The 13,765-nt window shown below is 40.8% G+C and overlaps 1 protein-coding gene and 1 long non-coding RNA gene across 3 annotated transcripts in view; one reads left to right on the top strand and one right to left on the bottom strand.

Moving 5' to 3' along the window:
- cdon (cell adhesion associated, oncogene regulated) overlaps nt 1-6,204 on the bottom strand; it is a 32,029-nt gene extending 25,825 nt beyond the window's left edge. The window contains exon 1 of one of the 2 annotated variants that reach the window (XM_044202605.1): nt 5,782-6,204. In XM_044202605.1, coding sequence (XP_044058540.1) covers nt 5,782-5,839 — 58 coding nt within the window. In that variant the 5' untranslated portion in view covers nt 5,840-6,204. The remainder of the gene's footprint in view (nt 1-5,781) is intronic. The other variant, XM_044202606.1, reaches the window with a different exon arrangement.
- A 422-nt stretch (nt 6,205-6,626) lies between these two features.
- LOC122879002 lies at nt 6,627-13,267 on the top strand. Its single transcript, XR_006378606.1, has 3 exons — nt 6,627-7,998; nt 10,278-10,327; nt 12,903-13,267. It is a non-coding gene; the product is annotated as an uncharacterized LOC122879002 (long non-coding RNA).
- The last annotated feature ends 498 nt before the right edge of the window (nt 13,268-13,765 follow it).

The raw sequence follows: 13,765 nt of genomic DNA on the forward strand, positions 1-13,765 counted from the left end.
TGCAAACAGGAAGACGCTGAGGATGCAAAAAAAAAAATCCCCTTGCATGTTCTGAAATACTTTGCTGTGAGAGCTGTCAGCAAGGGTCCGGTTCAGAAGTTCAGTCCCTGAAATCTTCCCTAGGGCGGTGGAATCATTTAGAAAACTACACGAGACAAGGCTGTGGAACAATGGGTCTCATGGTGTATTTACTTGACAATTATGAGAAAAATTGTTGTTTTTGGCGAGAGGCAAGTATTGTTTGAAATGCCACGTCAAACCCTCCATGTTTTGTTCTGCATCATGTTAAAGGCACATGTAGCTACGCAAGCCAAAAAGCACTCCCTCAAATGATTATGAGCAAGGCATCTACAGAAAGTAACAAACTTCAAACCATAAGGCTATAAAAGACTTGCAGTGTGCTTCAAACGGCTCAGGGCCGACAAGTACTTTGCAGTCTGTCGTAGTCCTTTGGTCTTTTCATCAAGTCTACCAGCAACGTATATAAGATTTGATCCGAGTCTACAGTACATAGTTTTTTAAAATCTTTTAAAAAGTAAAAATCATGGTCCCTATCAAAGTGTGTCCTTCTGTGTCACACAAACTGCTCTTAACCATCTGCTGTTGAGGTATTTTCATTAAGCGTACCAGCCTGGACAGTGTGTTTTTCCTCAAAGCGCTGTGTGTGGTATTGGTTTACATTCCCTTATCATATTGAGAACACAGACATATATTTAGATGAGCCTGAATTTCCATTACATTAACAGAAAACAAACCATCTTCAGAGAAGAAGCAGACCTCCTCCCCCTGCCTATCTCCAGCCTGTACGGTTTCGTCCCGCTGCATTTCGGTGGCTGGCTGGAACATCTGTTTCTGCTGCTCCAAAAACTGTTTGTTTGTCTTAACAATTAGGCCCTGATGTTTTTCATTTCATTTCTAAAATCTCTCGAAAGTCATTATCCAGTTTCAGGTCCTTCAAGGTTCTGAATTTATAGAAACTCAATCCGACCATCTGTTGAAAGCTGGTGTATACATCGGGCTACAGTCAGCTCACCTTTGACTTTTCAGAGGAGTTGTACGGGAGGAAGCATGCAGCCTATCTGTAACCTGCTGGAGTAACATGCTTGCATAGTAAAGCGAGTCAGCGGCGGGCTGTTTGGATCATCTGTCAGAGTAGGGGGACATGGAAGAAATGGGGAGGGGGTCCCACTAAGAGACATATGTGTTGTGTAGTTAAAATAATGACTCAGCTCAGAGCAGATAAGAAGTGTTACTAATGACAGTTTCATATAAACACGAGTGACACCTTCAGCTACTGCGTTTGCTTTCATGGCTACTTCAACACGGCTTCAATTTATCCAATTCCACTCACAGCTTGTTCCTAGAATAAATTTAGGGAGGGAAACGGATGGTGGAAAGTAAAGTCTTTTTTGTTAGCACTGCAGCTGCAGCTGCAGGGTGCACTCACCAACCCAGCAGTCACAAGAACTCAAACTCTTTCTCTGACCTGCCCATCTTTCCCATCGACCTCCTGCTCATGGCTGCTGGGTGTTGTCAATCAGCACCCCCTGGCTCCATGAACATGGGGGCTCTTTGGCATGCTGACAAAACTCCCCTCTGTCCATCTAATGAGGCCTGAGCTCTGGGTCTGTCCTTGACGAATGGGAGCTGAAGCTTGCGGAGTAAAGGCCAGCATTAGAAAATGGGAAATAAGCTGCAGTATGACTCAGTCCCTGAGCAATGAGAGTAAAAGGAGGGTTATGTGTCAAGAATTCAAAACAAGACAGGTTTTAGTTTGGGAATAGTTGCTTGGAGGGTCAAACGTCAACCATACAACAGTCCACTAAATTCTACTTTATTATACTAAGAAGCTGAACTGGATTAGCCATCAGAGATTTAGAAAATTAGTAAGACTTAATTCTAGCTGTCAAAATATTGTGATGATGATGATAAATAAGGTGGCTACTAAAAATTCAGATTTTTCTCCCATTTTATGACTCTCAAAACATTTTTCTCAGCCAAATGGTTGATCCTTTGGAGCAATAAAATGACAAATGACAACGTGAAACCGAATAAACAACCAAACCACATTGTGATTTAGGTTTTAAATTTATTTCCATTTGCTTTAGGGCCAGGGCTGAGGTTTGCAGCCTGGCCTCAAATCTGTATGGCCTAGAAAACGGAAGGCCCAAAATATACTTTAGTCACCCATTTAGACACACCCTCTCCCACCATTCTCACCTCTGACAGACAGTCACCCACTTATCATCACTGAAACAACTGAAAGTAGGGCCGCAACTAAGAATTATTTTCATCTGTCGACTATTTTTTTGATTCATCGATTTTTGTTCATTCTATTTTCTGTGAGGAAATAGTGAAAAATGTTGATCACAATCCACCAGAGCCTAAAGTGATGCCTTCAAATTGCATGTTTTGTTTGACCAACAGTCTAAACCCTGCAGATATTAAATTAATGATGACAGAAAAAAAGCAGCAAATCCTCACGCTTTAGAAGCTGAAACCAGAGAATGTTAGGCAGTTTTTTTTGTTTCATTAATGACTCGAAGGATTAATCGCTTATCGAAAGTAGTAACTGTCTGTCAGTTAACTGACTGTCTAATCATATCAGTACTAACAAAAGGTTTCTCAAGCTTTTTAACTCATATACAACCTAACTTCCTGGTTTTACCATTAATAAAACCTCATCGTTACTATGGAAACCTAACTGTTACCTCAACTTCTACTATTCAACAATCATTCGTCATTTTTGGAGCGTATGTGGTTGTGTGATTATATTACTGCATCAGAAAAATCAAGAGAGCCATTATGAGAGCAGGGGCTGGTATCATTACACATGCTTACATTCAAATTGCCCACTTAACATAGTTCTCCTACAGCAACATGTGTTTATCATTAGCAAGCACCCTAATGGCTCAAACATTATTCGAACTCGCTTAATGGCATAGCTGTGCTTTGTTTGGGTCTGTCTGATAAGAACTGGGCCACTAATGGTTTATTAATTTCCTTAAGAGTCACAAAAACACGCTGATTCTGAAATTAAATGATTCTGAGGCTCAGCCGTTGTCTGATTCAATCACATTCCCAATACGTAGTTACTGTGGGGAAAATCCCACACAATAACAACATGCTCTGTTATACTAAAAGTACTCCACTGGTCCTTATGTTCAGCTATTATTAATGTAGCTTGGATTTCTGGGTCTATTTTGTTGTTCAATTGTTGTTGATGCCATGTTGAAATATTTTCAGCAACAATGGACAACCAATTTCTCCACAGACTGAACAGAGTGCAACGCAGCCAATAAGCAGAGGTAGTTAGAGCGAGGGAGAAAGGTATTCAAGGACTTGTGAGAAATCATGGAGCAAATTAAGTTAAAATAAGGTAGGTTGAAGGAAAGTGGTCACAGAAAAAATAAACTATTAAACACCTTACAAAAAGAAAACTCCTGGAGCAGACTCAGTATCAGAACCTGAGGGAGGATTTCTCCTTTAAAGTGAACGTCGTCAGTGTCCGAGCCGGAACACAAAGAGCAAATCTCTCTCTGCCCCTGTCAAAAGCTCACCCAATATTGGGGAGCACTGAAAGGATTTGAAAAGCATCGGAAGTGTCTTCTTGTCCCCCACCGACGCAACAATGCACAAGCAACTGTTTGAACTTGAAAGTGTTTTATCGGAGAGCAGCCATGTGTGTCGCACTGACTGGATGTCATGCATTCGAGAGGGATTCAAGACTTTGTTCTCGATAACTTTTAAGTGTTCAGTTTTCTGAGAGTTACCCCCATGTAACAAAAATCCCTGTGAAGCTCTGATGATAGGGGTGAAGAGCAGACAGAGGAAATTACTTGAGGGAAACAAGTGAGCAACTTGTCTCGGCAGCCGCATCATTACTATCACTTTTACTCTCTCGTCCTTTTTACTTTAAGACTCGAGCAAACCTCTCATCTTGGATTATCAATGATAGTATATTTATAATCCTCAACATTTATGGTGCCTCTTACATTTATAGCTGCATGTATAATGCATTATGTTCTTTACAAAAAATAACACAGTACAAAACTAACTTCACTTATTTGTCATTAAAAAAAGACATTTCAATGTCAACAATTTGGATTAATGTTAAAATTCCAAAAGAAAGTCTGTCTATGACTCAAAAACTATAAAGTTTTTAGTTGTCACCCTCAAAGTTCCTCAAATGCAGCGGTGCAGATCACAACACAGAAAGACCTGAGCAGAATAAGCTCATGCACACTCAGTTCTGAGCTGTTAATGAGGCTTTTTTTCTTGTTTTTGGAATATTTCCCACATTGAAAGAATAGTGAGATTCTGAAGAAACATGTGAAATCGAGCCACCGGACTACGTTCACCCGTCTGCATCTTTTCTCTTTAAATTGTTTTTTAAAGATTCCCTTTTGCCTTTAGTGTTTTTATCATTTGTGTAACTAAACTCATACTTTATCCCAAATCAAAAATCAGGAAGAAGCACATTCCTAATCAGTAAACAATGACGCCTTCATTCAAGCAGGTAGGTACAGCTGTTTTTGTATGCTTTGCACAGTGATTTGTGCACACAAATTTTAGAGCAATACGAACATGGATTTACCAAACCAACATTTATGACACCCTCGGGGGATTTATCTAAAACAATAAAGGCTCTCTGTCTTTGGAGAGAGGAAAAGAAAAACACAGCTTCAAATATTAGTCTAAGCCACCATGTTTCTGCACACTGGTAAATGTGGCAGAAAGTTGGCTCCTAAAGCGGATCCATAATAAAAGTATAACTTTAGAACAAAGTAATGTTTCACATATTCCCAGTCCATTTTCACTTTTATGACTGTGACACCAATGTGTCAAAAGGAGGGACATATTTGCCATTTCTAAAAATGTTCTTTCACCTTTCAAAGCAGAGATGCAGCCCACAGGCCATCTGTTTTCAACTGGGATGTTATCTGAAGTTCCAGAGCTGTTTACCAAACAAATATGTATGCCTTTCCTTGTGTTTCATTCACCTCAGAGACAACAGAGCTGAGCTTTGTCAGAATGCATAAAGATAAGAGATAACTCCTGAATAATATTGTTAATTTTGAGTGTGTTTGGGTGTGTTTTAGCAAAGGAAAGCAGGGTTTTACACAAACACGCTGCCATCTGTATGAGCATTTTCTTTTTCTGTCTGCAGATTATAATCTAACAAAGATGTAACCTGAAGTCAAAAAAGTCCAAACTATAAGTAGGCGACAACATCATATTCTGACACATCGTAGCTACAAACTAATCTAGAAAATATATATGTGGAAAAAATATATTAAATTTCAATAATCAAGTGTTGAAGTTAAATGAGCACGTTAAAGAGCAAATGTAACGTATAAAAGTAATTATTTAGAGTAAGATGTAATGTAGGCTACATGCATTTGTACATATAGTCTATAACGTGGGCAGTTCATTAATGGATATACACACATATTAATCTCCGTACACGGGCGCCCCAGTTTACCAGACCGCCACACAGACGAGCATGTACTGCCACTCCATGCCGCTGGTCTCCACTTTCACCACAATACAGAGTTAAGAAAACACGGTAATGTTTGGGAAACAGATTAAAGCGGCACCGTGGAGCTCACGGCTTCTTTGACTGTCACTTTTTTTTTTTTTGTTATTTCCAGAAAAGCCCAGCTGGACTGGTGCGCACACCGAAGCCTCCCCCAACCCGCTCCCAGCCAGGCAGCCAGGCAGCCGGGCAGCCAGCCGGCCCTGGACTCCCCTCTCTGCCTCCCCTCCGTCCCTCCTTACCTCTCTTGCAGGAGGGCAAAAGCTGCGAGCCGTCGGGTGAATTAGCAGCAAAACGCATTCTTCTGGAGGCAAATCCGTACGGGGCCCTCCATTAGACACGGGCTCAAAGTGCGAGACGACGGGAGGAACATGAAAACAGCCGGAGGTGGAGGGGGAAAGAGAGTTTTCAGACCCGCAGCGCAGGCTTCGGGGCCAAGGTGCGACAACTCCCCCCTGGTCTAAACTCGAGTTGAGGTAGTGGAGAGTTTTCTCTTGGGAAGTTTGGAGTCCGCGTGTTTGAATAAAAGCGTTACGTCCCGGCTTGGTGCGCTCACACACTCTCTCTCTGCCCGTCTAACCCGTTACTGTAACTTCTCCCCCAGTTCTCGGTCTCCGTCTCTCTACCGCTGCCTCCTCCACACACTCATCTTTGAAGCCAGTGTCGAATTGCTCAGCAAATCATGGCAGCGGCGAAGCTGGTCGTCAAACCAGGAATGTCCCAGCCCCACAGCTCAATACGGCTCCTGGAGAGGGAGGAGGGGATGTTACCCATATAGACTGTGCATTAACAAGTTTTACAATCTACGAGAAAAAAAAAAAAGCTTCCTTCTTCCTCCTCTGCGCACACTTACCTGTAAGTAAGTGTGACTTCTGTGACTTATTGTTATCAGGATGTGAAGGTAAACCCACCTGAATACACCCTTCCCTTTGTTTAGTACTAACTTGATGATGCACATTTGGATAAGGGAGCTAATCAATGCCTCTCAAAACTAAAAATGTGTGTTGCTTGTTTTCTTTTAAGTTTGAATTTTGAGTTATTTATTGATCTACGAATTACACTGAATCAAGGAATAACAATATTAGAGTGAACACTTATTTCTTAAACAAGACAGACAAATATATAGAATTACATTATAAAAATCTTTAAAACCCAAAAGACATCAGTGAAAACTAACTCAAAAATAAATATCATGCTAAAATACAAAAGCACTACATAGTACTCTTTTTGGTGAATTTGTTCAATGCTAAAAAGAAATATTTCACCTGTACAGTTATCATATACTGAACATTGTACGTTTTAGCAACCATTATAAGCAGGGAAGGGATAAAATAACTAGGTTTTATTTGTGATCTACAATAGACTGTTATCTCATTCAGGCAGGGGATCATCATAAGAAAACCCATGTAAACATAACTAATTATACTTCCAGAAACACTATACTTTAATCTTCACAGCTGACATCAGTTTGACATGAGCACAAAGGATTCGTGTCATGAAAACTTCTGTCAGACTGAAAAGGGGAAACTTTACACTAAAGATGAAAATTTGAATTAAAGAGAGTTTAGATTTTACCATCCACTACATGCATGAATGTAAGTGTTTACATAGCTTTACTTCTTCAAGAATTTCTGATAAGGTTGATTTTATTTCTGTTACTGCACAGTCTGTTTGCTGGAAGACTTTTTTTATTAACAAGACCAGAATAAAAACAGTCCACCAAGTGTCCACAAAAGTTTATATTGTTTATACTTAAAGCTTCATTAACAGTGAGTAAATCTACCTCTTTGTTTAAAACTGTGATAGTTTGATCTACTGCACAAACAGCCTCAATCCCAACACTGCCTCAAAGCCATAAAGGCATTTCTTTTTTTTCAGCGGAGTACACTGTGTCTTGTAGATTAAACCAGCTCTCACTGGGCCCATTGAATTGAATTAAAGTTATGTGGGAGGGGGATGTTTGAACAGCTAATAGCTATGGGTCATTTCTGGCATCAGACCTGTTGGTTGGCTGCAGCTATTTCCTCATCACTAGGTGAAACGCCTTCACAGAGAGGCGGGGGAGAGGGCGCTGTGAGTGTGAAACAGTCATCTGTTGTGCGTATGGGCATGAGTAAACAGTGTAATCATCTTTGAGGCAGTAATTATGTGCTCCAGCGTTGGCCGGGCGGTGGCGGTGGCGGCTGCGGGCCCACCCTGCTTCAGACAGCAGGTGCAGTTCACCATCTGACAGCTGACTCCTATGGAAGGTGTGATCCAATTCTCCCGAGGCTGGGTCGACCCAGTGCAGACCTTCAGGCGGTCAGGGCCAAAGCCAACAAACCAGCAAACCTCTGACACAGGAGGGGAGGGAAAACAACATGGAGGAGGTGGAGACAGACTGATGAAGGATGGATGCCTCAACTCTGTTTTCACTCACAGGAGTTGGATAGATGTGCTGTCTTTTTTTTTTCTGTGAGGTACCAATAATCTGTCATTGTGTGAAGTATTGATTGTTTTTTTCTCTTCAAAGGGTTTTTCTAATGTAATAAATAATTTTACTGCTTTTAGATAAGTAATAAGTTATTAAATTAATACATTTTCCATTCATTTTCAAACCATTCCCAGGTTATAAAAAAATCCTTTATTAATGATTCATTAACATGTATAACTGCAGGCCTGGTATTAGAGGAGGATATGGACCAGCCAAAGGGATTTTTCACAAACTGGCAACCCAAAAGTTGTCTTACTTAATGTCTCGTTACTGCTTTATAAAGTGGCTTATTAACCATTACAATAACAATTAGGGGTGGGCAATCTGACGATTTTAGATTGAGATTGTGATCTAAGGCGCCCGCAATCTACTTTTCATGCAAATCGTAGACATTTTGGTATTTAATGTCCTCTTACTTCTGTTTCCAAACTTCACATAACCTCATTGACTAGTGGATCCACCCTACGTAAACAAACTAATAGAGTGATGTAGTCAATTAGATGGCTATGCTGATTGGACGAAATTACTTTATGTGGCTCTTCGTTGGGTGACGTATTGTTAACAGTGCAATTGAGTTGTGAGTATTTGAAAAGTGTGATTTTATGATTGTTATCTTTTGGCTTCTGTTTACAATTTTAAATTAAACTCAGGTTTTTAATCACCATTTTGAAACCTGTGTATCTTTAATGCAATATTGTGTTTTAATGGTGTGTGCTTGGACCAATTCTATTCACCTTATATATGCTTCCTCTAGGCAATATTATTAGGAAACACTCCATAAACCTTCATTGTTATGCAGATGATACCCAATTATATCTATTGATCAAGCCAGATGAAACTAACCAGTTAACCAAACTTCAAGCATGCCTTAAGGACATAAAGACCTGGATGACCTGCAACTTTCTGATGTTAAACTCTGACAAAACTGAAGTTATTGTACTTGGTCCCAAACACCTCCGAGACACATTATCTAAAGACATAGTTACTGTAGATGGCATTGACCTGGCCTCTAGCACCACCGTAAGGAACCTCAGAGTTATCTTTGATCAGGCTTTATCCTTTAACTCCCACATGAAACAAACTTCAAGAACTGCCTTTTTTCACCTACGTAACATTGCAAAAATCAGGCACATCCTGTCTCAAAATGATGCCGAAAAATTAGTGCATGCATTTGTTACTTCTAGGTTGGACTATTGCAATTCCTTATTATCCGGCTGCCCGAATGAGTCCCCTAAGACTCTCCAGTTGTTACAGACTGCTGCGGCACATGCACTGACAAGAACTAGGAAAAGAGATCATATTTCTCCAATATTAGCATATCTGCACTGGCTCCCTGTAAAATCCAGAATAGAATCCAGAATCCTCCTCACCTTGTGGCTCCTAGAGTCTCCAAAAGTAGAATGGGAGCCAGAGCCTTCAGTTATCAAGCTCCTCTCCTGTGGAATCAGATCCCAATGTGAGTTCGGGAGGCAGACACCATCTCCACATTTAAGAGTAGGCTTAAGACTTTCCTCTTTGATAAAGCTTATAGTTAGGGTTGGCATGGGTGAGTCCTAAACCATCCCTTAGTTATGCTGCTATAGGCCTAGACTGCCGGGAGACTTCCCATGATGCAACTCTTTCCTTTCTCCTTCTCTCCCTCTCTATGTGTATGCATTTCTATCCCATTACTGCATGTTACTAACTCGGCATCTTCTCTCCCATAGTTTTGTGCTTTCTCGTTTCTCTCCTCTCTCCTTTCTGTCGCTTTCAGCAGGTATTTCAGCCTCCGGAGCTGCAGAGACTGGATCTGTGGTTCCTGCTCGACAACTGCTACTACAGTTGTTGATATTGGCTCTGTTACTAATACTGACATTATTTTTCCTATAGCTGTCATTCCTATTATTATTAATTTATTAATATTAACACTACAATTACAATTCTACTATTTAAAAAAAAATATAGGTGGTATTTGCATTGTGCCCCCTAAATGAAGAAATTCATAGACTATTTCAAGTCTGGCTATAGTCTACAGGGCATTTCAAAATTAAGAAAAAAGATTGCAATTTAGATTGTGGATCATGATTGTGATTAAACAGATCGTGATATTATTTTGGACCAGATCACCCACCGCTAATAACAAGTTATAAACACTTTATAAAGTATGTCACATTAGACAGTACAGCCCACTTTTTCAATGATTGTCTTTAATACAAGCAATTCATTTTCTTCAACTCAGTAATAGCCATTTCTCTCTCCTTATCTCTCTCTCTCTCTCCCTCTCAGGGTCAGGAGCTGGTTGGAGATGGAGACGGAGGCTCTGGGTTCAGAGGGGGGTGAGCGGGGTGATTGGACACAGTCGCATGTGAAAGGCCAGAGAGTGGCGAGTCCACAGGGTGCAGGGTCCACACACAAAGGGTGGAGGGAGCGGGGGGGCTCAGTGGGGGCGGGAGGGGTGACCGAGGAGGAGAGGCCACGCTGGGAACCAAAGCTGACAGCACAGACACTTCTCATCCACTGAGGGTTCGGCTGTCTCTGGCCCCCTGGGGTATATACTCACTTATCTGTGCGGAGCTGCCAGCTCCACACTGTTGAGCCACAGCAGCTTCAGTGAGCTGCTCACTTAGAGCAGAAGCAGCAAAAACACTAAGCGCACAAAGCAACAGTGACCTCTGGCCTAAATTTAACTGATATGAAGCTTGTTTCCTTAGTCATATCAGCCCACATCAATTATCAATAGATTACAACACTTTTAGCCAAAACAAGGTTGCTTGTTGTTGATCATGCGGAGGCTGCAAAACAACAGCAGTTTACACTTTGTACATTAAAATACTGACTTTCCTCGTGTGACGCTTGATTGTGCTTAAATGAGGGGAAATGGCAGGAGACCTGCTAACAAGGGCTTTGTGTTCTAAATCTGCAGGCTGGGATTGTTTGGAGTTGGTACATCCCGCTTGCTGTCCTTTGCTCTGGAGATAGTAAGCCTCTGACCACTGTCAACAGAGTGTTTATGACCTGCAAAGCAGCCCAGGGTTGTGTTGACTCTGTCAGCAGGGTCCGGAGGGACGCCTGACTCCCAGTGCTATTAAAAGGCACTTTCAGATAACAGGAGATTCGTCAGCAGGACAAAATACCAAAGCTTAATTGTTAGGCTTCAGATGTGACACCCAATTTTACTTAATTTACTTAAAAGCAGATGTTGTCGGTAAAATTTAGTGGGTAAAATGCCACGAATAAGCACTTTGGCATGAGTGCTTTGGCATGGAGTAGGACAATTACAGAAATGTATGATTTTGAAGGAGCTAAGACAAGGACATTTATTTGCAACTTTTTATAAGTTAAGACAAGTAAAACTTTGTGCAGGTGAAGAAATATATACGAGAGTGAGAAAAATCACAATATTTTACAACATAGACTAAATGGATTTCCCCTTGGAGTGCTGTATATCTCATGGCTTAGACAGGTGTGTGCAAAGTGTGTGTGTGTGTGTGTGTGTGTGTGTGTGTGTGTGTGTGTGTGTATGTTGTGTCTTTCTGTATGTTCAAGTATGCGCCTGTGGTTGTGTGTGTGTGTTCATGGATGTGTAAAAGAAAGAGAAATCTGAAGGCCCCCCTCTCCATCTGGTTTATGCATCACTGTGGTGGGATCACATTATCCATCGTAGGTTCTCTGGGAATTTCATTAGTCTGTAACATCTCACTTATTCACACGTCTCCCTGGGCTTTACCATGTAGAACAATCTTGAGTGTCCCTCCTGACACTGCAGTGTACATCCTCTGACCATCTTTAAATCTTTCTCCAGTCTGATATCATGCCTCTGTGAGAACTGTACATGGCATAAAACTGTCTAAACTATAATTTTCACACTGTCACTGTTTTGCCTAAGTTGTCCACAGCTCAACAATACATAGCCATTCACATAAACACAGCTACTGCTATGCCTACAGTGATGGAACGAAACAAACCAAGGAGAGAGCAAAGTCAAACTTCAAGGAGTTTAACACAAAGTTTTTGCAGTTACTAGTGACCTCACCAAATTTTAACAAACCACAAAATCATAATGTGTTAACCTTTAGATTCCTTTGTCGTATTTAATGAATATCAGATACAAAAAAGAAAAACTGCAAAGTTCAGAAATGTTATGGTAAGTTAATATTAACAGAAATAAAAGTAGGACTTGCAGCTCTGATTTGATGATCCTAAGATTTATAGACAGACAAGTGGCGCTGTTTTGATCCACAGAGGGATCTGTCAGGCAAAAAAAAAGTACATGATAAAATGGTAAAATATTCTCACACGTACACTTCCAGTTCCAGCTGAGTTGATCCAAAGCTAATTGATAGTAAAGACGTGGATATATCCAATTAACGATTGCTATACAAAGATTAAATACAATACTGATACAGTTTTGCAAAAAGTAGGATTTTTAAACCATAGTTAGTTATTTGCGCATCTGTGGCTCATCATTAGATGATTTAGAATGTGTGTAACAATTTCTCTACACCTTCGCTACCTGTGCATAATTTTTTTTTTCTGTCACAATGTAAAAAGATGCAACACCTGCCACCATTAATGTTGTTAAAAGAGTAGACGTATTTGTAATCCAAATACATAATTTTTTGAGTAGTTTAACAAAATCTATTAACAATCATTTTTTTAAACAGTACTCATGATGTGAAGCCATGAAAAATGTTCTGCTACTATGCACTCCGATTTATAATGGATTCCCAAATCGTACGGACGTGTTGTTCCGGTCTCATCCCCAACAACCGAATCAGCACTGACGTGAAGCTGTCATGATAAAGCATTTAAGAGTTGGTTGTAGTGGGTATCTGGGGAGTAGTGGAGCAGGAAGAGGCTGAAGTGAAATATAATTCCTGTTTAACACTGATGTTTCCTCTGGTCCCACAGGCTCATGGTGACCTTGTGATTTATGGTGCAGCACTGGAGGAGCAGATCAGAATACAGCTGCCCCATCACTGCACACAAACATGTGTATACCAGACTCATGCATGACCTTAGCTCTCATATGTAGTCACTGGTAGTCTGCATACAAATCAATGAAGCTTTGACTGAATGTTTTCTGGCTGTTAGACTAAGAAAAAATTAATAAAACAAATGTATCTGCATTTCTTTTCTTTTGTGTATAATAGGCTTCTGTCTGTGAATCCAGGGATTATGTGCGTAAAAATGTGATGCTTGTTGCAGCTAACTGGCTTTTGCAGCTCATTCTGAATGGCATGAAGTGATGTAGAAAATGAGCTAGATGAAGAGGATTAGGACCTGAGACTGTTAGTGCTTATCATCTCCTGTAGCACTGGAGTGTATCCATGGAAACAGGAAGTGAGAGGCAAGCTTCCAAGATGGCCACCAGCTTGTGAATGGGTGCATTCCTCAACGGTAGGGTGTCTGCTGGAGGGAGGAGGGGCGAGCCAGTGTGTTTACTCCAAAACGGGACTATATAAATAGTAACTGCTGCTGTTTAAGGACTTCCTGTCACTAGGTATTCCATAAAACAGTAGTTAAATAAACAATCAGTTTCCCATTGGGGCTGCCTTGTCTATACTAAAGTGAGGTCTGCTGTGGGTTCAATCCAGGACCCCAGCGTGTGGATTTTAAAGCCCCAGACTGGAGTCATGGAGCTGTTACAGGTCACCACACTCTCTTTCACTCGCACCCCATCTGGTCATATAACCTCCACACACACAAACTGAGCTTGAATTCCACATTCAGCATTTCAGCATGTTTTTTTTTCTCTGCCAAGTAACTTCTGT

Source organism: Siniperca chuatsi, linkage group LG7 (genome assembly GCF_020085105.1).
Source record: "Siniperca chuatsi isolate FFG_IHB_CAS linkage group LG7, ASM2008510v1, whole genome shotgun sequence".
NCBI classification, from domain to species: Eukaryota; Metazoa; Chordata; class Actinopteri; order Centrarchiformes; family Sinipercidae; genus Siniperca; species Siniperca chuatsi.